Source organism: Pseudoliparis swirei, chromosome 12 (genome assembly GCF_029220125.1).
Source record: "Pseudoliparis swirei isolate HS2019 ecotype Mariana Trench chromosome 12, NWPU_hadal_v1, whole genome shotgun sequence".
Taxonomy (NCBI): domain Eukaryota; kingdom Metazoa; phylum Chordata; class Actinopteri; order Perciformes; family Liparidae; genus Pseudoliparis; species Pseudoliparis swirei.
The window spans coordinates 2,856,228-2,882,792 of NC_079399.1; the positions used below are offsets into that span (position 1 = coordinate 2,856,228).

Below are 26,565 nucleotides of genomic sequence, written 5' to 3' on the forward strand. Positions count from 1 at the left end.
ATTCATGCTCATTTTGGGGCTCTGTGTCTTTAGTAACACGACAACATCTGATTGCACACACATTGCATCTAAAGAAAAATGTAATGTAATTGTTTTGCATTTAATTTAATTATGACAGGCTGTTATTGCAAAAGATGTTTGTGCATTAACTGTTAATGCTTTTTAAAAATTGTGTACAATTGTGTATAATTACTTATACTTTAATATAATTTGAATAGTTCCTCCTTTAAAAATACTTTAAATATCATATTGGATTGTCGGTTGAACCGGCTCCAGGGTGTAGTTCCTCGTCCTGCTGCTAGGGGGCAGTGTGGGTCACCGTGCCGGTACAGTAACATGGCGGTCTGATGCGAGCAAAAAGTGGATTTCAGCCAACCGGAATCAGTGGAAACGGCGCGTGCGGCTTTTACACCTTTTCATCCGGTTGGAGAAAGACCAACGGCTGGATTCACACGTCCGCTCCGCCGGTCCTCCGCGGCCTCGCTTCTCGCTCCTCGGGTGGCGGAGGTCGGGATTCGATCCCGAGTGGCCCCCAAAAAATCCCGCGGACTCCCGGTACGTGTCTCTTCGGCCGTCGCCACCGAGGCAAGCGGTCTCTCGTCTCGCGCAGGGGTCGCTTTTTAAAATGGCGCCGACGGTGTAACGTGAAAACGTCCGTTGAGTCACCCGCCGGTTTAAAAAAAAAAGAAAAAAGAGGGTTGTCGAAAACGTAACGGTGACGTAGGAAGCGCGAGACTCCACGGCCGCTTCAACCGTTTAGCATTGGCGCTAGCTGTGTGTGGTGTTAGCTTACCGGGGGGGAAACGGGTACAATTTAAATAACTTTCCACTCGCCTGTTTGACGTCTGAAACGTAGGCCGAATTAACGGGCGGTTAAAACACTGATATGCTATTCAAGTAGCTGTATTTATACCACCGGTGTTCGGTTCAGAGCACGGAAGAAAACGTAAAACCGTCAGAATACCGGACGAGGTTCTGTCTCTTCGTCTAACGCGATATCGAGACCACCTCGAGACATCCCGGTACCGCGGTAGATGTTGTTAAACTACTTCTTAATGTACAAATACACCGCAGCCGCCTCTGGTCGTGTTGCTCGTGTGATTTCAGGCTGTTGAACTGTGTGCTGACAACTTTGAGTTGAACAGAAACAGGGAGGAAGCACTGAGGTAGGATGATGATGATGATGATGATGAAATATTACTGAATGTGTACAATCAATTTATAACGTTATATATATTTATTTTTAATTAATTAATCTTACCTAATTCTCAGATATTGTAGCGTGGTTCATAACATGTTAATATCTGTCTTTATTCCTCTTTCACAGTGTGAAGAAACATACATGAGGAGGCATCTGACTGAACCAGCACCGGGCCGATGGATCCCATTGACTCTGGACCAGGTGAGACGATGTCTATGATACAGGTGTATGGGAGGGGGGGACGTATAATGAATGCACTTTTGCAATAGCAAGTGTGTAATAGTTGTGGAGGAGCACGGCTAGTGGGCAGGCTATAGTTCATTAATAAGATAGTACTGCAGCGCAAAATGTAAAGTGAAAGTTTATCACGGCCGTACTCATTTGTTCCTATTTCATCTATTTTATTTTGTCGCTGACGTTGTTATTATGCGCCCTCGTGCAACAATTATCCATTCATTTTTGCACAAACTGCTAATTCAAGAGCACAAACAACCCTTTTGTGCTCACTTCTATTTCCCTCTTGACACCTTCCATATTAAACATTATATTGTTATACATCAGAGTCTGCAAGAGTAGAATTTGGTGCACGCTTTTAGTGAAGCTATAGTCTCTTAGTTGTGTTTATTAATACATTTTTGTACACCTGTGCGTTAATAACATCGCTCTCCACGCAGGGCAAGACGAGTCGTCAGCTTTAACGTACAGCTCCAGAGGACGGCAGTGCAGGAAAAACAGCAAATATTGTGATTATGAAACTGATGTTTCGTCCGATCTGCAAATTTCTGGACAAAACCCCCCAAAAACGGAGGCCGCAGGAGGAGGAGCTGCTAAGAAATCTCCGGTAAAGAGGGGCAAAGCGGAGAGCGACGAGAAACGAGAAGCCACCGACGAATCGTCTGAGGAGGAAACTCCTAAAAAGTCGCCGAGAGCCAAGAAGACTCCGCCGAAGAGGAAAACTCCCGCCAAAAGAACTCCCGCCAAAAAAACTCCCGCCGAAACAACTCCTGTCTCCGATGGGGCGGGGGGCGTCGCCGACGCCGCGCAGCCGGAAAACGGGACGCCGAAGCCAAAGAGGCGGTACGTGAGGAAGCAGCCGCCAAAGGAACCCGTTGAGGAACCCGTTGAGGAACAAGAACCCGAGGAGGAGACCACGCCGAGCGGGCGCCACAGGAGGAGCGCCGCCAAAGTGTGAGCTGCGTGTGTTATCAGACCCACCTGGTCATGATGTCGCTCTCCCTCGCGTCGTCATAACGATGTCGTTATTCTTTGTTTCCTCCAGGGCGCTGAAGTACCTCCACATTTTGGCAAATGAAGTGCTCAACTGCCCCGGGGACGACTTGGGCCCGCCCCCAACGGGCAAGACCCAAAGTCTCAAAGGACGCAACGGTACAGTGGGGAATGCGAGCGAGTCGGCGGTGGGATTCCCCCGTGTTTTACTTCCTGTCCCGTGTGTTTCTTCACGTGAAATAACACGTCAGTTACCACTTTTCCCTTTTCTCCCCGATGGCTCATGGAAAGTTCAGCGTCATGGCGACGCAGCGTGTCGATGAGATAAGAGGCGAATGTGCGGTGTGTGCGTGTCGTTGTGGGTCAGAGGTCAAGGGTCAGGGGTCAGAACCTCAGATAATCTCCATCACAAAAAATGTTGATGATTATATAGCAGGACAATTAGCTCCCCAGTGGCTCAGTGGTCCTTTACCGGTTTGAACGCTTTAACCTTTTGACCTTTTGACGGTTGTTAGAATAATTGGCAATTTTTCTATACCATTTAAAGAAAAGTAACTATCTCATTTAAATATGTTTAGTTATGATTGTCCAATCTTGAGCATTTTCCAAATTAATGAGCAGAATCAATGTGATACAGTTTTATTAATGTGTTAAATTCATTGGATTAACAAAAAACAGATATTCCATTTGATTTTTCTCTTTTATATATAATATATATATGTATTTATGTGTATTTATATATATATATTCTATATGTATTTATTTATATAATATATATTTATTATATATATATGTATTTATATATTTATATATATACACTACCGTTCAAAAGTTTGGGATCACCCAGACAATTTCGTGTTTTCCATGAAAACTCACACTTTTATTTATCAAATGAGTTGCAAAATGTATAGAAAATATAGTCAAGACATTGACAAGGTTAGAAATAATGATTTGTATTTGAAGTTTAAATTTTTTTCTTCAAACTTTGCTTTCGTCAAAGAATGCTCCTTTTGCAGCAATGACAGCATTGCAGACCTTTGGCATTCTAGCTGTTAATTTGTTGAGGTAATCTGTTGAAATGTCACCCCACGCTTCCTGAAGCACCTCCACAAGTTGGATTGGCTTGATGGGCACTTCTTGGGACCATACGGTCAAGCTGCTCCCACAACAGCTCAATGGGGTTGAGATCTGGTGACTGGCCACTCCATTACAGACAGCAAGCTGCCTGCTGCTTCCCTCAATAGTTCTTGCACAATGTGGAGGTGTGCTTTAGGTCATTGTCCTGTTGGAGGAGGACATTGGCTCCAATCAAGCGCTGCCCACAGGGTATGGCATGGCGTTGCAAAATGGAGTGATAGCCTTCCTTATTTAAAATCCCTTTTACCTGGTACAAATCTCCCACTTTCCCAGCACCAAAGCAGCCCCAGACCATCACATGACATCCACCATGCTTGACAGATGGTGTCAGGCACTCTTCCAGCATCTTTTCACCTGTTCTGCGTCTCACAAATGTTCTTCTGTGTGATCCAAACACCTCAAACTTGGATTCATCTGTCCACAACACCTTTTTCCAATCTTCCTCTGTCCAATGCCTGTGTTCTTTTGCCCATACCAATCTTTTCTTTTCATTGGCCAGTCTCAGATATGGCTTTTCTTTGCCACTCTGCCTAGAAGGCCAGCATCCCGGAGTCGCCTCTTCACTGTCGACGTTGACACTGGCGTATTGCGGGTACCATTTAAAGAAGCTGCCAGTTGAGGACCTGTGAGGCGTCTATTTCTCAAACTAGAGACTCTAATGTACTTGTCTTCTTGCTGAGTTGTGCACCGGGACCTCCCACTTCTCTTTCTGCTCTGGTTAGAGCCCGTTTGTGCTGTTCTCTGAAGGGAGTAGTACACACCGCTGGAGGACATTTTCAGTTTCTTTGCAATTTCTGCATGGAATAGCCTTCATTTCTAAGAACAAGAATAGACTGGCGAGTTTCACAGGAAAGTTCTTTTTTTCTGGCCATTTTGAGAGTCTTATCGAACCCACAAATGTGATGCTCCAGATAATCAACTAGCTCAAAGGAAGGCCAGTTTTATAGCTTCTCTCATCAGCAAAACAGTTTTCAGCTGTGCTAACATAATTGCACAAGGGTTTTCAAGGGTTTTCTAATCATCCATTAGTCTTCTAAGGCGATTAGCAAACACAATGTACCATTAGAACACTGGAGTGATCGTTGATGGAAATGGGCCTCTATACACCTATGGAGATATTTCATTAGAAACCAGACGTTTCCACCTAGAATAGTCATTTACCACATTAACAATGTATAGAGTGTATTTCTGATTGATTTAATGTTATCTTCATTGAAAAAAACAATGCTTTTCTTTGAAAAATAAGGACATTTCTAAGTGATCCCAAACTTTTGAACGGTAGTGTATATATATGCATTTTTATATATATTTATATATATATATCCTCGACATCCTGACATCAATAAGTCAAAGACTGATGGTTCTTTACGAGTTGCAGGGTGTAAAAGCCAAAAGAGGAAACGTTGCGACAGCGACGCTGCAGAAGACGAGGACTTCATTCCGGATGTTGAAGCCGATGAAGATGAAGAAGAAGGGGAGGAAGAGGGGACTGAAGACGAAGAGGTGGAAGAGGACTCCGACTCTGGCTCGGATAGGCCGACTCCACATCACGTGAGTAGAACCTCCATTATATAATAATCATTTGAATAAAAGACAACATTTAGATCTGCCCAGAACTTTGTTGACTTTATAACTAATAAAATAAAACTCTTCTTCTCCTTTATTTCTCTGCATATGAACCAGAGCCACAAAACCCCCAACGGCCTCACGAGCAACATGATGCAGACGGTGTGGGACGCCATGAACACGGTCAAGCAGTTGTGAGTGACCTCGCTCTTCCTGTCAAACACACACACACACACACACACACACTCGACAAAAAGACGTCATAAACTAACTGGGCCGCGGTATTACTCCACACACTCACTGACTCGCATGTGTAAAGCATCATGTGTGTGTGTGTGTGCAACATAGTGTTTGTGACGTAATGTGTGTGACGTATTATGATGTGTGTGTGTGTGTGTGTGTTCCAGCCGGGTGGAGCACTACAGCAGCTGGGTGTTCCCGGAGTGGGTCGTCTCCACCGAGGTCTGGCACCTCGTTCCTCCCAGGTAGTCGAGCTTCAATAAACCTGTGATTATGGAGATGATCTGGTTAAAAGCAGCTGTATCTGATTAATTAATAATCAGGCATGAGAATCCCTCACCTTTCGGCGAAATTCGCCGTTTTGAAACCAAAATAGGTGACTTACGTGAATCGTGTAGATCCGAAGAGGTTTTGTTTTGGGGTAGGGGGGGGGCTTCAATTGGCCGGCCGGCGTTTCTGAGATTGGAGTGGGACACGGAGAAAATGTAGAGTGGTGCTCTTCGCAATAAAACATCTTTGATGGGACGTGTCGCGTCTCGGCCAATCAGCGTCAAGATGTCTTTAGCGTTTGGTGGTTTAGGTTAGCTTGAATGTTAGCCGCTACATCTGCTGCTTTCACGCTGCACGGTGGAGCGATGCTAACAAAGTACCCGTACGTTAAGAGCGATGTGATTTAGCATATTTTTAATATCGATACTTCATTAAGAGAGCGATCAGAGCTCACGCGCTGCTCCGTGTCGAGCTGTCTGCGCACACTGCGCTGCGCAGCGCTCACAGCGAGGGGCGTTAAGTGGCGGAATTTTCGGCTTTAAAAATAAAATAAAATTTAAGTTCAGTCTGTAAAGTTCTGTAACTCTACAGCTGCTCATCCTGATGAACTCTGTATCCTCTGGTCAGATACAGACTAACGGCCTCATAGTGTATCATCAATGCTATGATGGCTCCATGTAGTTTCATTAATATCTTGTAGGCTAAAACTAATATTACTGCCATTTGTTAAGTGTTGAAAAAGTTGGTAAAAAGTGATCCATACAGATGTTTTATTTATTACTATTATAGATAAATATACCAGTATCGTATTTATTAGGGATGCACCGATCTGATCGGCGCCGATCCATATCGGCCGATATTCCCATTATCGGTTTTGATCGGCGTTCTCAAAACGGCCGATCAGATGACGTAACATCTGCGAGAAAAACTATCAGAGACGTTTCAATCGCGGCGCATCGCAACGGAGACGATGCGCCCGGCGAGGGCCGCAGAGTGAGAGGTCAGAGGGGATCCTCACCACCGAGCGGCGTCCCCGTCCCCCGAGTTGAATCACTGGGTCAACTCGGCCGACTCTCACATGTCTGCCCCTAGAGACTGATGCTCACGGTAAACACATTCCATCGGGAGCAAAGAGGGTTTTGATAAAGTTAGCGGAAGGATTTAAGTGACAACATCCGGTTTTGCAAAGTTAGCGGAAAGAACCACGTGAAACAACATCCGGTTTTCAAAATAAGATGTCGACAAATCATACACGAACATATAAAAGTAAACAATGAACTGATTTTGTATCTTTATAGATCGTTTCTGAGATTTAGCTTAAATTATGCCAACATTAAAACATTTTTACTGTACCAAGGAAGAGTTTATAAAAATAAGTCAGACTTTTGTATGTTAAAATAAGTCCTGTAAATAGATTTTCCCAAAAGTTCCAGGAAATGAATAATGCAGATGTGTTCCATACATATCTGAAATCCCCTACAATAGCAATCAAACAATTTTAATGTATCAATTAGGAAATTTTTCAAAGTAAAAGTCCTAAATGTTTAAAGAAATCTGTAATTTCTTTAATGTTTGAGGTGCTTTATATATGTATTTCCTCATAGTCCTCTGCAATAATGCTACACAATAAATAGAATGCTTCAATCGACACCGTGATCGGTGATCGGCAGATACTGATTTCAGTGATCGGTGATCGGCACAAAAAACCTGATCGGTGCATCTCTAGTATTTATGGTATTGTATCAGTATCATGATATTTATGGCAGGTATGGTAAGAAGATCGTGACAACCAGATAGAGGCAGAACAGACTCGAGGAACAGACTCGTGGAACAGAGGAACAGACTCGAGGAACAGACTCGTGGAACAGACTCGAGGGACAGACTCGAGGAACAGACTCGAGGAACAGACTCGTGGAACAGAGGAACAGACTCGAGGAACAGACTCGAGGAACAGACTCGTGGAACAGAGGAACAGACTCGTGGAACAGACTCGAGGAACAGAGGAACAGACTCGAGGAACAGACTCAAGGGACAGACTCGAGGAACAGACTCGTGGAACAGACTCGTGGAACAGACTCGTGGAACAGACTCGAGGAACAGAGGAACAGACTCGTGGAACAGACTCGAGGAACAGAGGAACAGACTCGTGGAACAGACTCGAGGAACAGAGGAACAGACTCGTGGAACAGACTCGAGGAACAGAGGAACAGACTCGTGGAACAGACTCGAGGAACAGACTCGAGGAACAGACTCGAGGAACAGAGGAACAGACTCGAGGAACAGAGGAACAGACTCGAGGAACAGACTCGTGGAACAGACTCGAGGAACAGACTCGAGGAATAGAGGAACCGACTCGAGGAACCGACTCGTGGCTCAGCAGAGCACAAGACTTAAAGACTTGTTCACGCCAACAACAAAAAAGGAAGTTGGTTCATGAATGACCATATTATACACAATATTACTATTATTATAGGCCCGATCACTGACTTGGTGTCAGAATGGAGGACCTATAGATTATCATACAACGTCCAACATCCATGTTCGTGGAAGTACCAGCCCCCACCCCCCACGCGCGCGCGCTCACCTTTTTCACCCCTGACCCATTTTCATGCCTGAATAATATAGGAGAAAACAACTGTCGTCTGAGTAAAGATAACATTTACTTTTTGTTCATGCTTCGAGTGTATGTGAGTGCATGTGTGTGAGTGCATGTGAGTGCATGTGAGTGCGGAGTGCATGTGAGTGCGTGTGAGTATGTGAGTGTGTGTGAGTGCGTGTGAGTGCGGAGTGCATGTGTGTGAGTGCATGTGAGTGTGTGAGTGTGTGTGTGTGAGTATGTGAGTGTGAGTATGTGTGTGAGTGTGTGTGAGTGAGTGTGTGTGTGTGAGTGCGGAGTGCATGTGTGTGTGAGTGCATGTGAGTGTGTGTGAGTCCATGTGAGTGCGGTGTCTGTGTGTGAGTGTGAGTGAGTGCATGTGAGTGTGAGTATGTGTGTGAGTGTGTGTGTGTGAGTGAGTGTGTGTGTGTGAGTGCATGTGAGTGCATCCATACAGCTGATGAAAAACTTAATTACTGACTTCCTGGTCACTTTTATGTTCTTTTAACCCTTGTGTTGCCTTCGGGTCAATATGACCCGATTCAATGTTTAACCCTCCTGTTACCTTTATATTTACTAACATATTTTACCCTTGAGGTCAAGATGACCCCAGCTATTAAAATCTCCAGAAAATTATTAGAATTAATATTGTTTTCCAAGTTTAAGTGTGAGGTACTTTATGTTTGTTTGTTGACTCCCGAAAGAACACCGACATTAAACATTGAATCGGGTCAAGTTGACCCGAAGGCGACAGGAGGGTTAAATATTGAATCGGGTCAAAATGACCCGAAGGCAACACAAGGGTTAAGAGCTCAAATCTGTAACTTGACTGAACCTGTGTGACGTGATCATTACATTAATTCAAGGCGTTTATCCTCAGCGCCTCTCAACATGTGAAGAAGCTTTTCCGATCAAATATTCTACATTTAGATACAATATCAGATCAACAAGAGGTCTGGTGTGCTGGGAATGATGTATTACGAAGTAAAAGGTGTGTGTGTGTGTGTGTGTTCCTCAGTGATCTGGAGACGTACCTGCCTCAGGAGCTTCAGTCTGCTGCCTTCAGAGTGAACAGAGACGGGCTGGGGAAGGAGAAGACGCCTCTGGAGAGACTCGGCAGGTGAGAAGGATCCTTTCATTTGTAATGATGTGAAAACACACGGAATTAGAGCTTTCACCACTTTACTCGACAAATGTGCTACAAATTATTGGTTTGATTTGATTTTAAATAGAGTAGAAATATGTCACAATTGTTATTTTCAAAGTAAAACCTTAATTTCTTCACCTTTTTTAACTCCGCCCTGTTTACCAGGTTCTCGGCGAAGCCCGCCCACCCGGACCGCTGGGACATGCTGCTGTGTGCGGGGGGGCCGGTCTGGGCCATGGAGTGGTGTCCCACGCCCGACGGCGCCGAGGCGTCCCAGTACGTCGCTCTGGCCTGCCACCGGGGGATGGAGGACAAGCACTGTGTCAACAAGACGCACGGCGGAGTCGGACTCATTCAGCTGTGGCACCTGAGCACGCTGAAGTACAACAGCAGGTAGACGGCAATGCACTTTTTATTTAGGTATTATTATATAATTATTTAGTAATCTTATTTTTACATTATTTAATATTCTTTATAATTTTTATATATGTATATATATATATAAGATTAATAGATACAATTAAAAAAATATTTAAAAAGAATAAAGAAAAAGAAAAAATATATATATATTAATTATTTATTTATATATATTAATTATTTATTTAGGTATACATTGCTTCTAAATCTTTTTTTACATTTTATTTATTCTTTTTATTTATTTATATGTATACATTTATACATAAATAAAATAAGATTAATAAATAAAAAATGTAAAAGAATATAGATATAGATATTTTTTACATTCTTTTAAAATCTTTTTTATGTATTAATTATTTTTATATATTTTTATAAATAAATAAAATATTTCTTATTGACCTTTTTTATTCATATATATATATATAAACAAAAAAGATTAGTTAAAAAAATAATTTTATTTATTTACAAATAAAATTAAAAATGGAAAAAAAAACATATATATATATACAGGACTGTCTCAGAAAATTAGAATATTGTGATAAAGTTCTTTATTTTCTGTAATGCAATTAAAAAAACAAAAATGTCATGCATTCTGGATTCATTACAAATCAACTGAAATATTGCAAGCCTTTTATTCTTTTAATATTGCTGATTATGGCTTACAGCTTAAGAAAACTCTAAAATCCTATTTCATAAAATTTTAATATTTCCTCAGACCAAGTAAAAAAAAAGATTTATAACAGCTGAGTGTTTGTCAAGGCTCAGGAAACCCTTGCAGGTGTTTCGAGTTAATTAGACAATTCAAGTGATTTGTTTAATACCCTACTAGTATACTTTTTCATGATATTCTAATATTTAGAGATAGGATATTTGAGTTTTCTTAAGCTGTAAGCCATAATCAGCAATAAATCAGAATAAAAGGCTTGCAATATTTCAGTTGATTTGTAATGAATCCAGAATGCATGACATTTTTGTTTTTTTAATTGCATTACAGAAAATAAAGAACTTCATCACAATATTCTAATTTTCTGAGACAGTCCTGTATATATATTTTTCTTCTTTTCTTTTTCACTGAGTATTTTCTGTCCTCCCTGCAGACCGGACTCTCAGCCGGCCTTGGCCTACGGCTTGGCCCAGGACAGCGGCTTCGTCTGGACCCTGAAGTGGTGTCCTGCAGGAGGCTGGGAGCTCCCCAGCTGTGACAGGAAGGTGAGCAGGTGTTCCACCACCATGAGAGCCAGTACTCACAACGTGACTCTTCTTAAAAAGGTTTCTAAAACCCCTCTGCCCCTGAAGGCCCCGTTCCTGCCCAGACTGGGTCTTCTGGCAGTCGCCACCTCCAACAGCGTGGTCACCATCTACAGCCTGCCCCACCCGGACGCTCTGAACCACAGCACGGGGCTAACTGGTAAGACTGGTGCATTAAGTCTATAAAATACAAACACAACACCCAGGAATCGCAGTGTGTCGTGAGGCCACTAGAGGGCAGTGTTGCCTTTTGTAAAGCGTGGAGTCAGGTGTTGTGGATTAGAGCCTCGGCTGGTTTAGATGTGTGTTACACTCCTTTATGAGGAATGGAACGTGCAGATAGAAAAAGTCAAAACCAGTGGAAATAATTGACTTTGAATATATTTGTGCAACAAGTGAATGTGTCGAGGCCGGTGGAAGACACCAGAAACACTTATTATGTTCATTATTAATGAATCATCCTGAAAATAAAGAACCATGGCCATCACTACTTCCTAAAAACACAGGATGGCGTCTTCTAATAGCTTCTTTTTTAAATTTATTTATTCGACCACAACATCAAAATCTTAAAATATTCAGTTTCCACTGATATAAAAAGAGCGAATCGGAAACCAAATCACATTTCACATTTTTGATAATGATTTATAATGAGCTAAATTAATTGTTTTAGCTCAAGTTTTATTAGAAGGATTTCAGGCTTGTGTTTTATTATTTTAATCCACAACCTGAGCATCAGCGTATCGATCCTATCAGACGCTGATCTCGTATTCAATAAAACTGACTGTTTGCTCTGAAACACTTGAGAACACACACACACACACACACACACACACACACACACACTTCACCCTCCAGTAGTGTGTTAGTAGATGCTGACATTATAGAAGCTGGAGGCTGTGATCTAGTTCAGTGAGCGCTGCTGATGCAAGACTGGCCCCATCCTTCAAACACTGTGTGTGTGTGTGTGTGTGTGTGTGTGTGTGTGTGTGTGTGTGTGTGTGTGTGTGTGTGTGTGTGTGTGTGTGTGTGTGTGTGTGTGTGTGTGTGTGTGTGTGTGTGTGTGTGTGTGTGTGTGTGTGTGTGTGTGTGTGTGTGTGTGTGTGTGTGTGTGTGTGTGTGGCTTCTCTGATTAAACACCAGTCAGATCACAGTGTTTCTCATGAAACCCACCTCTCACACATTTCATTGCATCCCGGGGGACACACCCCCTCCCTCACGCTGTTGCTGGGCGGATCTTCTCTGCAGCATCGGGGTCGACTGTTCTCAGTGAAATATGCTGATGTCCATTATTTAAACATACCTCTAGAATCTTTACATGTAATTATACTCTCACACGTCTCCTTCTACATTACCTAGCTCCACATTTTGTGTTTATTTATTTTATCAAACATCTTAATTAATTCTAAATGACCATAAAGTATAAATGATGACATCATGCTGTATAGAAGAAGACTTGAAATTAGAGACTGAGACATAAACTCATGTTTACAATGTTTACTGAGGGAAAACATCAAGAGAGAAGTAGTCATTATATAGACTTCTATACAACCAGAGGAGTCGCCCCCTGGTGGTCAGGAGAGAGAATGCAGCTTTAACACATGAAGCATATACTTCTATACAACCAGAGGAGTCACCCCCTGGTGGTCAGGAGAGAGAACGCAGCTTTAACACATGAAGCATATACTTCTATACAACCAGAGGAGTCACCCCCTGGTGGTCAGGAGAGAATGCAGCTTTAACACATGAAGCATAGACTTCTATACAACCAGAGGAGTCGCCCCCTGGTGGTCAGGAGAGAGAATGCAGCTTTAACACATGAAGCATAGACTTCTATACAACCAGAGGAGTCACCCCCTGGTGGTCAGGAGAGAGAATGCAGCGTTAACACATGAAGCATAGACTTCTATACAACCAGAGGAGTCGCCCTCTGGTGGTCAGGAGAGATAATGCAGCTTTAGACTTCTATACAACCAGAGGAGTCTGTGTACTGTGATTTAAGGACACCATCATAGGCGCTCATATGTACTTAAACCAGCCTGTTGCGTAACAATCGACTCTATTACAGTTGGCTTGGTTTTACGATGAAGATGAATTCCCAGAGCCCCGTGGACATGAGGGGCCAGATGAAACGGGACATTTCCATCGGTTTCTTTCTTTCTTTACTCCGAATCTTCATGGGTTCTGGTTTCCATTTTATTTTGAAGCCGTGGGTCATTGGCTCCAGCTTCCAGAGAGCTACTCCATCAGCCCCCTGCTTCCAACCATAGGTTACCATTATTGGATCGAAAGGTTGCAGAGCGCTCACATTTACACACACACACACATACACACACACACACACACTCACACGCACACGCACACACACTCAACTGCAGAGACTTGAACAGATACTGAGCTTTTAAATTGGGTTTTTAGAACAATATGAGCATTCAGGCGCCCTCGTGTGGCCCAAAGGTGTACTGCAGATATAAAAGATAATGCTAGAAATTCAACGGAATAGTCAAATATCTTTTTAAAAATAAAGTTGGATCGGCACAAATATTAATGTTCTCCAGGAGGATAAATCCTAAAGACTTTAGTGATCCTCTGACTTTCCATCTTGACTCAAATGTAGGACAAAATACCTTTTGAAATGAATGTAATCCCCATTGACTTGAACCGAGCATTAAGAAATAACCAATCTTTCAAACCGAAGACTGTAAATAAGATTAACATAAAAAAACGATTTATTGGATTATTCCAGGTAGGACGTTTATTTCTATCGACTTTGCTGTCACCTTCAACTCTGAGCCGCCGACCTGGACTTTATTTTTTTTGTCCGGAAAGAGAAAATATTTTTTAACACTTGAGCTCGCCTCGTGAAAATAGATTTAGAAACCGGAGGTGGAGACGGTTCACGTAACCGAGTGAAGAACGACCAGCGGGTTTGCTTCTGAGAGGCGGCGAGCACTAATTAAATGCAGATTAGCGATCTCACACGAGCGGAATAACTCCGACGGCCGAGTGGGTTAAAGGTGGAATTAGACTTGGGTTAAAGGTGTGTGTGTGTGTGTGTGTGTGTGTGTGTGTGTGTGTGTGTGTGTGTGTGTGTGTGTGTGTGTGTGTGTGTGTGTGTGTGTGTGTGTGTGTGTGTGTGTGTGTGTGTGTGTGTGTGTGTGTGTGTGTGTGTGGACAAAAGAGGGTGCCTGCGTAGTGAACGCACATCATTTACGGCGCCGTTCTCCAGACAAGGATCTATAATTGAAGTGACAAAGAAGATTCATCGGCGAGCCGGTTGTTTGTGTTCGGAGCCGTGAATTTCAGGCCGAGTAGCCGACGCCCCCTTGTGCCCCGACTGTCAATCACCATGGATGAGGGGGGAGGGGGGGGGGGGGACACAGAAAAGCTAGATAAGTGTTTTTTTATTTATCGGGTGTTGTACTTATAGTCCCCACGAGACGGTTATCAGGCGCCAGTGGAGGCCTTTTACATTACTTTTCAATTGGGTTCATTTGAGTTCCTTAATTAATAATAATATCCTCTGAGTAGTGTAAACCAGACCGAGCAAATACTTCATAAAAAGAGAATTCTCACCAAAACCAATATTTTCATGACGCTATAATGTACCTTTTACCTGGTGCAGATTTCTACCGAGCCGAGCTTGAACGCACCACGGAAATTAAATTAAATATCTGAGATATCAAAATGTTTAGGTCGGTTGTTCCAAATGTTTTCTAAATAGTCTCATATACAAGGGCATAATAGGCCATATATATATATATATATATACGTCTCTGGTAGAGACCTGTCAATCACCTTGTAGCCCCGCCCCTAAAGCATAGCCTGTTAATTCCTCCGACTGTTGAAATGTGAGTTTTTCGTAGACTCCGTAGCCGTTTCAGACCCGGTTCTGGGCTGTGAAGACGTGCTGGATTACAGCCGGTCTGGGTGGACCCCCCCCCCCCCCAGAGGCCTGAGCGCTGGTCTGGGAACAGGTTAAAGATTAGAACTTGATTTAGCAGTCGTCCCCAGATGGTATAAAAGACGTGATGGAAGGTGAACAGTGAGGGGGACAACGTATCGATCCACCGGAGGAGGAAACTAATGACGGGAAACAGACTTTCGTTAGTTATTGGATTTTTACCTCCATTAAACTCAACAGTGATCGTCAAGCGGTTCTTAACCACGTCGGAGGAGCTCTCCGTCTCCACCACTATGCAAACGACTGCTGTAAGACTCGACAGTTATGAGCCTCGCAGGATGGATTGAACATCCCGCGCCGTCGAGAGGTCAAGAGGTCCGCGTCAACCGGTATGAATTTATGCCACAGATCGTATATTAAGAATAGACGTGGTCACCCGTTGGTGTGTGGACGGATGTTGGTTTGACGCCTTGTATTTAGCAATTTGAATGTCGTCATCTTGTTTTTTTGCACCCAAAAGAATGGAAGGTACGCCATATACGTCTGGTGGAGACCTGTCGATCACCTTGTAGCCCCGCCCCTAAAGTATACCCTGCGTTATGGTCTGTTTGACACTAGATTACCATAATTTACTAAGAGAGAAGTAGTCATTTATATAGTTTTATACAACCAGAGGAGTCGCCCCCTGGTGGTCAGGAGAGAGAATGCAGCTTTAACACATGAAGCATAGACTTCTATACAACCAGAGCAGTCACCCCCTGGTGGTCAGTAGAGAGAATGCAGCGTCAACACATGAAGCATAAACTTCTATACAACCAGAGGAGTCGCCCCCTGGTGGTCAGGAGAGAGAATGCAGCTTTTACACATGAAGCATAGACTTCTATACAACCAGAGGAGTCGCCCCCTGGTGGTCAGGGTGGAGAATGCAGCTTTAACACATGAAGCATAGACTTATATACAACCAGAGGAGTCGCCCACTGGTGGTCAGGAGAGAGAATGCAGCTTTTACACATGAAGCATAGACTTCTATACAACCAGAGGAGTCGCCCCCTGGTGGTCAGGGGGGAGAATGCAGCTTTAACACATGAAGCATAGACTTCTATACAACCAGAGGAGTCGCCCCCTGGTGGTCAGGAGAGAGAATGCAGCTTTAACACATGAAGCAGAGACTTCTATACAACCAGAGGAGTCGCCCCCTGGTGGTCAGGAGAGAATGCAGCTTTAACACATGAAGCAGAGACTTCTATACAACCAGAGGAGTCGCCCCCTGGTGGTCAGGAGAGAATGCAGCTTTAACACATGAAGCAGAGACTTCTATACAACCAGAGGAGTCGCCCCCTGGTGGTCAGGAGAGAATGCAGCTTTAACACATGAAGCATAGACTTCTATACAACCAGAGGAGTCGCCCCCTGGTGGTCAGGGGGGAGAATGCAGCTTTAACACATGAAGCATAGACTTCTATACAACCAGAGGAGTCACCCCCTGGTGGTCAGGAGGGAGAATGCAGCGTTAACACATGAAGCAGAGACTTCTATACAACCAGAGGAGTCACTGTTGTTCTTTTCGCATCCAATGCTTAGTTTTTTTTCCAATACCAATAAACATAAAATATAAAGCTTGGTTCATGTTTCTCTCTGCAGGAAAAGCCGGTGAACAGCTGCCGATTTACAAGGTAGGCTCCTGTGAATTACCTCATGTGTGTGTGTGTGTGTATACACACATCCACCACTGCTGGTGTCTTTGATGCCACAGTTGACGGATCCTCCGTCTTGTGTCCTGCAGGCAGAAGGAGTGCTGACCCTGAAGCTGGGCTCCCTCAAAGCCCCTCGCCATGAGAAGAGCGGTCGAGTCCTGTCCATGGATTGGCTGCCGGAGAAACCTCACAACATAATGGCTGTCGGCTTTTATGACGGTACGAATTGACTTCTTGATTAATCGGTTCAGAAGGAACAAATGAAGAGTCTGAATCCCTTCAGGTTCATCTTCTGATGGATCGATCCCTCAAACATCGCTCCTCATATTTGTTGTAATTATATGATGATGTCCGCCCCCCCCCCCCCCCTCCTCCTAGGCGTTGTAGGTCTGTGGGATCTCACCACTAAGTCGGCCCTGTTGCGGCTGCAGGAGCCGGGCTCTCTGACCCTGCTGCCCTATCGGTGCCTGCTGGCTCACGACCATGCCGTCCTGGCGCTGGCCTTCTGCCCCGCCTCCAGGTGAGACTCCTGTCACTCACACACCAAGTCTTCTCGCCACGCCGTCCTTTTTTATTTATATATATATATATATAGGACATCTCTCCTGGTCGAGTTAGAAGTTTATTCTACAAAACACAACATGCAGGAATATGATAAAAGGTCTTTTCTAATGCTAACTTTTGGTGAATTTAGTAGAAATCTACAGTCACAAATTTACAAAGTATTAAAAAGAAACTCCTCCAGTTTTGGGATGAATTAATTAATTATGTCTATTTTTTTAAATCATTCGTTCTTTTTGATTTGTACCATATTTTTTTTAAACTAAATTTTTTACCATTTGATCTTTTATTTTTGTTTATATTTGTAATTTTTTTTACATTTGTTAATTTTTTGTAATGTTTATTATTTTTGTTATTTGTTATTTTTTGTATCATTTTTTTTGGTTTGTATATTTTTGATTTGTAATTTTTTTCCATTTGTTCTTTTTTTATCAATATTGTTTTTAATGTATCATTTGTTCTTTACATATTTTTTTTTAAATATATTTTTTTAGTATCCCTGTGAGAGGGGGGGGGCTCAGGGGGGTCTAGCTCTGCTTTCAAGCCTTGAATTACAAGTAAATGAACACATTTGGTCGAGCAGGTATGAGCTCGTCATAGATATCAGCGTATATAAATATTAAATAATGACTTAGAAAATTCTAATAATTTAATGGAAACCCCCAAATACAAATATTGATTTCTGGCTAGAAATTCTTGTTCAAGCCAAATGTCCTCCTCCTCCTCCTCCTCAGGTTCTTGCTGGTGACGGCGGGGGAAGACCGCTACGTGAAGACCTGGGACCTGAGGCGGCTCTACGAGCCCATCACGGTCCAGAAGCGCTACCTGACCAACGAGATCTACTGGCCCCTGAACGCACCGGGGATCCTGTTGGCCCAGGAGAACGCCTACGCCCCGTAAGGCGGCTGCTATTGTGATGCCTTCACTGTTTGTGTTGCTTTGTGTGTCGTTGTGTTAATATTACACATACATATGGTTTTTTTCTAGGTACGGCTCACAGGGAGTGCATTACTTCGACCATCACTTGCGAGCCATCTTCGCAATTCCTCGGACCAGCACCGTGTGGGTGAGTGTGACGTCGTCTCTACACCTTTCAGTCGTTGGCTTTTCAAAATAAAATACACACAAATGCATTTTCTGAAACAGGAACTTCGCCTTTCTTTGCTCCCCGTTCTGTCTCAGTCCATCTCGTACACGGAGTGGTTGAACAGCGTGGTGACGGCCGACGGCCTCGGGGAGGTGATCCTCTCGCTGCTGCCTCAGATCGGCGTCATCCCTCAGTACATCAAGCGCACGCTGGACCGCCGCTTCGTGAGTTTTCGCCGCTTTCGTCGTCACGGAAACGCGGAGGAACGGCGGCGGGATGCGAAGCGCTAACCGTCCTTTCTTTTTCCATGAACGCGTCTCAGCCCGTCTACCTCACGTCTCTGGTGCCTCACGAGGCGAGCGAGGAAGACGATGGAGGACCGGAGGAGGAGGAGAATGTAGAGGGGGACGCCGTCGAAGAGCAGGAAGGAGGAGAGGAGGAGAACGGCGGGGGAGGAGGTGGAAAGAACAAATGTCCTCCTCTGAAGTTCCAGACGTACGAGGAGGCTGCGAAGAGGAACTGGCTCCAGCACACGGACAACGACATGGTGGGTGGACCCTGGAGAACACGTTGACCTCCAGGAGAACATGTTGACCTCCAGGAGAACACATTGACCTCCAGGAGAACATGTTGACCTCCAGAGAACACGTTGACCTCCAGGAGAACATGTTGACCTCCAGAGAACACGTTGACCTCCAGGAGAACACGTTGACCTGTAGGAGAACATGTTGACCTCCAGGAGAACACGTTGACCTCCAGGAGAACATGTTGACCTCCAGAGAACACGTTGACCTCCAGGAGAACACGTTGACCTCCAGAGAACACGTTGACCTCCAGGAGAACATGTTGACCTCCAGAGAACACGTTGACCTCCAGGAGAACACGTTGACCTGTAGGAGAACATGTTGACCTCCAGGAGAACACGTTGACCTCCAGAGAACACGTTGACCTCCAGGAGAACATGTTGACCTCCAGAGAACACGTTGACCTCCAGGAGAACACGTTGACCTGTAGGAGAACATGTTGACCTCCAGAGAACACGTTGACCTCCAGGAGAACATGTTGACCTCCAGAGAACACGTTGACCTGTAGGAGAACATGTTGACCTCCAGAGAACACGTTGACCTCCAGGAGAACATGTTGACCTCCAGAGAACACGTTGACCTGTAGGAGAACACGTTGACCTCCAGGAGAACACGTTGACCTCCAGAGAACATGTTGACCTCCAGGAGAACACGTTGACCTCCAGGAGAACATGTTGACCTCCAGAGAACACGTTGACCTGTAGGAGAACATGTTGACCTCCAGAGAACACGTTGACCTCCAGGAGAACATGTTGACCTGTAGGAGAACACGTTGACCTCCAGGAGAACACGTTGACCTCCAGGAGAACATGTTGACCTCCAGAGAACACGTTGACCTGTAGGAGAACACGTTGACCTCCAGGAGAACACGTTGACCTCCAGGAGAACATGTTGACCTCCAGGAGAACACGTTGACCTCCAGGAGAACATGTTGACCTCCAGAGAACACGTTGACCTGTAGGAGAACATGTTGACCTCCAGAGAACACGTTGACCTCCAGGAGAACATGTTGACCTCCAGGAGAACACGTTGACCTGTAGGAGAACATGTTGACCTCCAGAGAACACGTTGACCTCCAGGAGAACACGTTGACCTCCAGAGAACACGTTGACCTGTAGGAGAACATGTTGACCTCCAGAGAACACGTTGACCTGTAGGAGAACATGTTGACCTCCAGGAGAACACATTGACCTCCAGGAGAACACGTTGACCTGTAGGAGAACACGTTGACCTCCAGGAGAACACGTTGACCTCCAGGAGAACACGTTGACCTCCAGAGAACACGTTGACCTCCAGGAGAACATGTTGACCTCCAGGAGAACACGTTGACCTCCAGGAGAACACGTTGACCTCCAGGAGAACATGTTGACCTCCAGAAGAACACGTTGACCTCCAGGAGAACACGTTGACCTCCAGAGAACACGTTGACCTCCAGGAGAACATGTTGACCTCCAGAGAACATGTTGACCTGTAGGAGAACACGTTGACCTCCAGGAGAACACGTTGACCTCCAGAGAACACGTTGACCTCCAGGAGAACATGTTGACCTCCAGGAGAACTTGTTGACCTCCAGAGAACATGTTGACCTCCAGGAGAACACGTTGACCTCCAGGAGAACACGTTGACCTCCAGAGAACACGTTGACCTCCAGGAGAACATGTTGACCTCCAGGAGAACATGTTGACCTCCAGAGAACATGTTGACCTCCAGGAGAACACGTTGACCTCCAGGAGAACACGTTGACCTCCAGAGAACACGTTGACCTCCAGGAGAACACGTTGACCTCCAGGAGAACATGTTGACCTCCAGGATAACACGTTGACCTCCAGGATAACACGTTGACGTCCAGGAGAACACGTTGACCTCCAGGAGAACATGTTGATCTCCAGGAGAACATGTTGTCCTCCAGAGAACACGTTGACCTCCAGGAGAACATGTTGACCTCCAGAGAACACGTTGACCTGTAGGAGAACACGTTGACCTCCAGGAGAACACGTTGACCTCCAGAGAACACGTTGACCTCCAGGAGAACACGTTGACCTCCAGGAGAACACGTTGACCTCCAGGAGAACACGTTGACCTCCAGAGAACACGTTGACCTCCAGGAGAACATGTTGACCTCCAGGAGAACTTGTTGACCTCCAGAGAACATGTTGACCTCCAGGAGAACACGTTGACCTCCAGGAGAACACGTTGACCTCCAGAGAACACGTTGACCTCCAGGAGAACACGTTGACCTCCAGGAGAACACGTTGACCTCCAGGAGAACATGTTGACCTCCAGGATAACACGTTGACCTCCAGGATAACACGTTGACGTCCAGGAGAACACGTTGACCTCCAGGAGAACACGTTGATCTCCAGGAGAACATGTTGTCCTCCAGAGAACACGTTGACCTCCAGGAGAACATGTTGACCTCCAGAGAACATGTTGACCTGTAGGAGAACACGTTGACCTCCAGGAGAACACGTTGACCTCCAGAGAACACGTTGACCTCCAGGAGAACACGTTGACCTCCAGGAGAACACGTTGACCTCCAGGAGAACACGTTGACCTCCAGGAGAACATGTTGACCTCCAGAGAACACGTTGACCTGTAGGAGAACATGTTGACCTCCAGAGAACACGTTGACCTCCAGGAGAACATGTTGACTTCCAGAGAACACGTTGACCTGTAGGAGAACATGTTGACCTCCAGAGAACACGTTGACCTCCAGGAGAACATGTTGACCTCCAGAGAACACGTTGACCTGTAGGAGAACATGTTGACCTCCAGGAGAACACGTTGACCTGTAGGAGAACACGTTGACCTCCAGGAGAACACGTTGACCTGTAGGAGAACACGTTGACCTCCAGGAGAACACGTTGACCTCCAGGAGAACACGTTGACCTCCAGAGAACACGTTGACCTCCAGGAGAACATGTTGACCTCCAGGAGAACACGTTGACCTCCAGGAGAACATGTTGACCTCCAGGAGAACATGTTGACCTCCAGAAGAACACGTTGACCTCCAGGAGAACACGTTGACCTCCAGAGAACACGTTGACCTCCAGAGAACACGTTGACCTCCAGGAGAACATGTTGACCTCCAGAGAACACGTTGACCTGTAGGAGAACACGTTGACCTCCAGGAGAACACGTTGACCTCCAGGAGAACACGTTGACCTCCAGAGAACACGTTGACCTCCAGGAGAACACGTTGACCTCCAGGAGAACACGTTGACCTCCAGGAGAACACGTTGACCTCCAGGAGAACATGTTGACCTCCAGGAGAACACGTTGACCTCCAGAGAACACGTTGACCTCCAGGAGAACATGTTGACCTCCAGGAGAACTTGTTGACCTCCAGAGAACATGTTGACCTCCAGGAGAACACGTTGACCTCCAGAGAACACGTTGACCTCCAGGAGAACACGTTGACCTCCAGGAGAACACGTTGACCTCCAGAGAACACGTTGACCTCCAGGAGAACACGTTGACCTCCAGAGAACACGTTGACCTCCAGGAGAACACGTTGACCTCCAGGAGAACACGTTGACCTCCAGGAGAACACGTTGACCTCCAGGAGAACACGTTGACCTCCAGGAGAACACGTTGACCTCCAGGAGAACACGTTGACCTCCAGAGAACATGTTGACCTCCAGGAGAACACGTTGACCTCCAGAGAACACGTTGACCTCCAGGAGAACACGTTGACCTCCAGAGAACACGTTGACCTCCAGGAGAACACGTTGACCTCCAGGAGAACAAGTTGACCTCCAGAGAACACGTTGACCTCCAGAGAACACGTTGACCTCCAGGAGAACACGTTGACCTCCAGAGAACACGTTGACCTCCAGAGAACACGTTGACCTCCAGGAGAACATGTTGACCTCCAGGAGAACACGTTGACCTCCCCTCTCTGGGTTCAATTCAGAGAACGATGATGGCAACACCTCTGAAGTTATCGTAACCAAGGTGGACTACAAAGATGGCCGCTCGCTCGAACTAATGTGCACGGGCAGAAGAGCGGGCGGCTAACGTTACATCGCTAGCCAAACATCGGGATCATCGGGTTATTGTGCATTGTTTGTATTGCCAACAGGAAGTTGATCCTTTTTTCCCCGCGTTTTTCGATCCCAACGCGTCTCAGCGAGTCTGAGGATGAAACTATATCAATTCATTCATAAACTGTGTGACTCTGTGTTGGAAACGAGAAGAGTTCAAACAGTTTTTACACCCAATGATTAAATCACATTATTTATAATTGATTATTATTAAAGTTTATTAATAAAACTTTACGGTCGTAAACATTACGATTTATTACTTCTTCCAGCGGAGCTTCGCGAGGAGTGAGAAGCGAGCGGTGTGGAAACGAATGAGAGACACGGAGCTGAAGACCAAGCTGAACATGGACGAGAGGCCCCTGGCTGCACTGCACAAGGTACACACACACACACAGACACACACACAGACACACACAGACACACACACACACAGACACACACACACAGACACACACACAGTGCAGATGTCGCTGCAACACAACGTTAGGAAAGAAGGGAAGTCACAGCAGAGTACAGTACAATAGAGGAAAGATATTTAAAATATAATGTATATATATAATTTGATGTTCGTGATATTATTATTTTTTTCTAAGTTATCAGTAGTTCACATTTGCCTTTTATTATTATTTTTACTATGTCGCTTTCTTTTTCTTTTGGTTTTCTTTTTCCTGTTCTGGTTTTTTTGTTGTTGCTTGTACGACATTTTATGTTTTGATCCATATGTGTGTGTACTGTCTGTGTGGCTAAAGGGTTAGGGGAGGGGCCGTCCAACTCCTCATCTCAGAGGAGCCTACAGACCTCGGTTGTTAATGCCTGTCAGTATGTACACGTTATGTATGTACCTATGGAAAATAAACTACTTACTTAAGTGAAGGAAACACTGAGAGGAAAGAAAAGTGAGAAGAATAACCCTCTCTTTGTCTCTCTCTCTCTCTCTGATGAGCAGCTATAAAGACAGGCAGAATGTAATGATGTGTAAAATGAGAAAAACGTCTCCGTGGGAGGAAGGATGGAGAAGGATGGAGAAAGGGAGGGCATCCATTTGAGCTGTTTAATTTTAAGAGGGGCCGAGTGGGGGGGGGGGGGGGGGTCTCCGTGGCCTCTGGGACCAGATGATGGACTGACTCTTCACTTCATCTCAAAAAAACTAAACGCCGCTGGGTTTTCTTCTTCTTCCTTTTTGCTTGTAGGGGATAAATGGATAATAAAGAGTACTAGAAGGAGGGGGGGGGGGGTTAAGAGGAGGGACAGCGGGAGGATTTATGGTGATGAAGAGAGGGATGGATGAGGGTCAGTAAAGAAGAGGAAGGAGCGAGAGGTGAAATCGACTCGCTGAGTCATTCACCAAGGAGGGAAGATACGTCCTTTGTGTTCCTGAAGGATTTAAATTAAGCCAGACCTTAATTAAAGGTACAGTGCACCCCAAAATCTAGCTCGTTTTGGGCTTCATGTAGATTAGGAGATGGAGATTATAGTTTATAGTTTGTACCTGGAGCACCACGAGACTCATATAAAGCAAATCTAAATTGCACAACAGCACTACAGTAATATATGTTTTTAGACGTTGGGGTGTACTGTCCCTTTAAATGTGTATAACGACCTTCCTTCTGTCCTCAGGTGCGCTTCAACCCCAACATGTGCTGCCACACCTGGCTGGCGTCCGGCGGCCAGACGGGCCTGGTCAGAATCCACTGTCTGAGGGCGATGATCGGCTCCCAGTCCAAGAAGATCATCGGCGAGACCCGGAGCCAGGTCCGAGGCCAGGAGGCGGGGGAGGAGCTATAACACCGGGCCGGCTTGAAGGTGGATCACAACACACACAACAAGCCTGCTGCTCACGGACACGGTTCTGAGCGTTCTGCCTGAACCCAGAGAGAGTTCCCGTCTCCACGACCCGTTTTTTACTTCCCCACCGAAATGTCTCACATACGCACTTTTTATTCTCAAAAAGCGTTTGAAAGGTTTTTGAACGTTTCTCATTCTCCATGAAGATGGATTCCAGTTCCTCCAATTTCAAACGTGGCCGTGAATCCGTATTTCCGACTCGGCCCAAGGTTTGAATGTAAATAATCAGCTGCATTCACTGTCTCTCAGGAAAAAATACAACTCTTTTTTTGGGGGGGGATATTAACAACGGAAAGAAATCTTCATCCGGCTGACATCTAGTGGTTGAAGTGGTGTACTGCACACACGTGGTTAACTTGTTATTGAAGGAGGATTTCAAAATGTACAACAACATGCGTCGTATTTGTTTTCACTGCAGAAATTATGTTACGTTCACAAAATTAAAGATTTTAGCAAAGTTTATTTATAACTTTTTCTTTTAAACCGTTAAAACATTCCACCGCAGCATTTGTGCATGTGCGTCTTCACATTTGATTAAATTCCTACAAAACTACAGCGATCTTCACGTGAACTGACACACATTATATCAAGATTATTATCTTTACTTTCGACATCTTCTCCCGCTGTCGCTGTTTCAAGCTGCTGCGTTCAGGAAACAGCAACGAGCCTTCACGGAAAAACATCACCCCAAAAAAAAACACAGCACCTTCATATCGTCATGACTACGGGGAAAGCATCCATGTTGTTTCTGGGTTCCTTGGAGCTCATTTCTGCTGCTGCGTTTTTGTATTTTTTGTCTTTTATCGTGTGGAGAATAACTTTTAACTGAGGGGGAAATACTTGAACTTTTATCGGTGCATCTCTGCCGGATGTTTATGAACGACGTCGTGTGTGTGTTGGTGAATTATCCCTGTTGTCGTTCGGTGGTTTCAAAGGTTTTGATTCTTTATTTAATTAAAGCTGTTTCCTAATTTTTCAGTGTCTTTAAAAAAAACAACTGAGAAAAGTCAAAGCTCTTGTTCTCTTTCTAGAAGTCGTCTCACGCGTCACTCTGAGTTTAATTAGAGGTTTTTCAGAATGCGTTTTAACTAAAAGTTAATAGTTCTTAACTTGTATAAAAAATAATGATGATAAAAGCACCAGGATGTACAGCAAGTCTTCTTTTTTTTGTGCTCTGTTTCTATTTTTGGAAATGTTTAAATATAATAAAAGTTGTTTTTGTAAAGATGAGTAGAAATGAAATAAAAGTATTTTGGTGGTCTGCAGCTTAACATCTCCACAACATGAACCGTTAGATCGTTTCTCCTCATGAACTTGTTCCAGGATTATTATCTCCATCAAAAACTAAAATATAAAAGAGAATTTCCTTCAATCTGCAGCTTTTATTTCACGTTACAAAAAAAATAAATATTCCTCCTGCACATCAAAATGAAAATATCAAACATCACAGATGTGACATGTGGAGTTACGCAACATCAGCAGAGCACAAAGACCAACATGGAGGACCGGTTGTACAACAGGATCAAAGAATTTACACATACACACATACACACATCATACACAGAAAATACACAATATTTGACATATTTACAACACACAGGATAATCATCACAACACGGGTCATTCCCAAACGTTACACTTCCATAAATGAAGAAATTCCTCGTGTGTGTATCAAAACTCCAGTAAAATGCATTTGGTCTGTTACATTCACTTGCATGTATATTCTCATTTTAAATTATTTCAAAATGTATTTAAATATACATCTTAAAAAAAAGTGAAAATAAATAATTTTTAAGGAG

At 44.5% G+C, this 26,565-nt stretch overlaps 1 protein-coding gene across 4 annotated transcripts; it reads left to right on the top strand.

Annotated features, from left to right (window-relative positions):
• Positions 1-100: 100 nt before the first annotated feature.
• gtf3c2 (general transcription factor IIIC, polypeptide 2, beta) lies at positions 101-26,031 on the top strand. Of its 4 annotated transcripts, XM_056427489.1 has the most exons (21): positions 101-555; positions 1,075-1,166; positions 1,328-1,402; positions 1,876-2,389; positions 2,481-2,674; positions 4,944-5,116; positions 5,249-5,325; positions 5,539-5,616; positions 9,256-9,357; positions 9,550-9,777; positions 10,899-11,010; positions 11,098-11,209; positions 16,591-16,622; positions 16,733-16,862; positions 17,022-17,163; positions 17,939-18,100; positions 18,192-18,270; positions 18,387-18,515; positions 18,614-18,838; positions 23,191-23,298; positions 24,539-26,031. In XM_056427489.1, exons 3-21 carry the CDS (start codon positions 1,378-1,380, stop codon positions 24,704-24,706), a joined length of 2,790 nt encoding a protein of 929 aa, XP_056283464.1. In that variant the 5' UTR covers positions 101-555; positions 1,075-1,166; positions 1,328-1,377; the 3' UTR covers positions 24,707-26,031. The 4 variants fall into 4 exon arrangements, with proteins under 4 accessions (XP_056283464.1, XP_056283462.1, XP_056283466.1 ...); XM_056427487.1 differs by having other exon boundaries at positions 101-1,166; XM_056427491.1 differs by having other exon boundaries at positions 101-1,166; positions 2,481-2,587.
• The last annotated feature ends 534 nt before the right edge of the window (positions 26,032-26,565 follow it).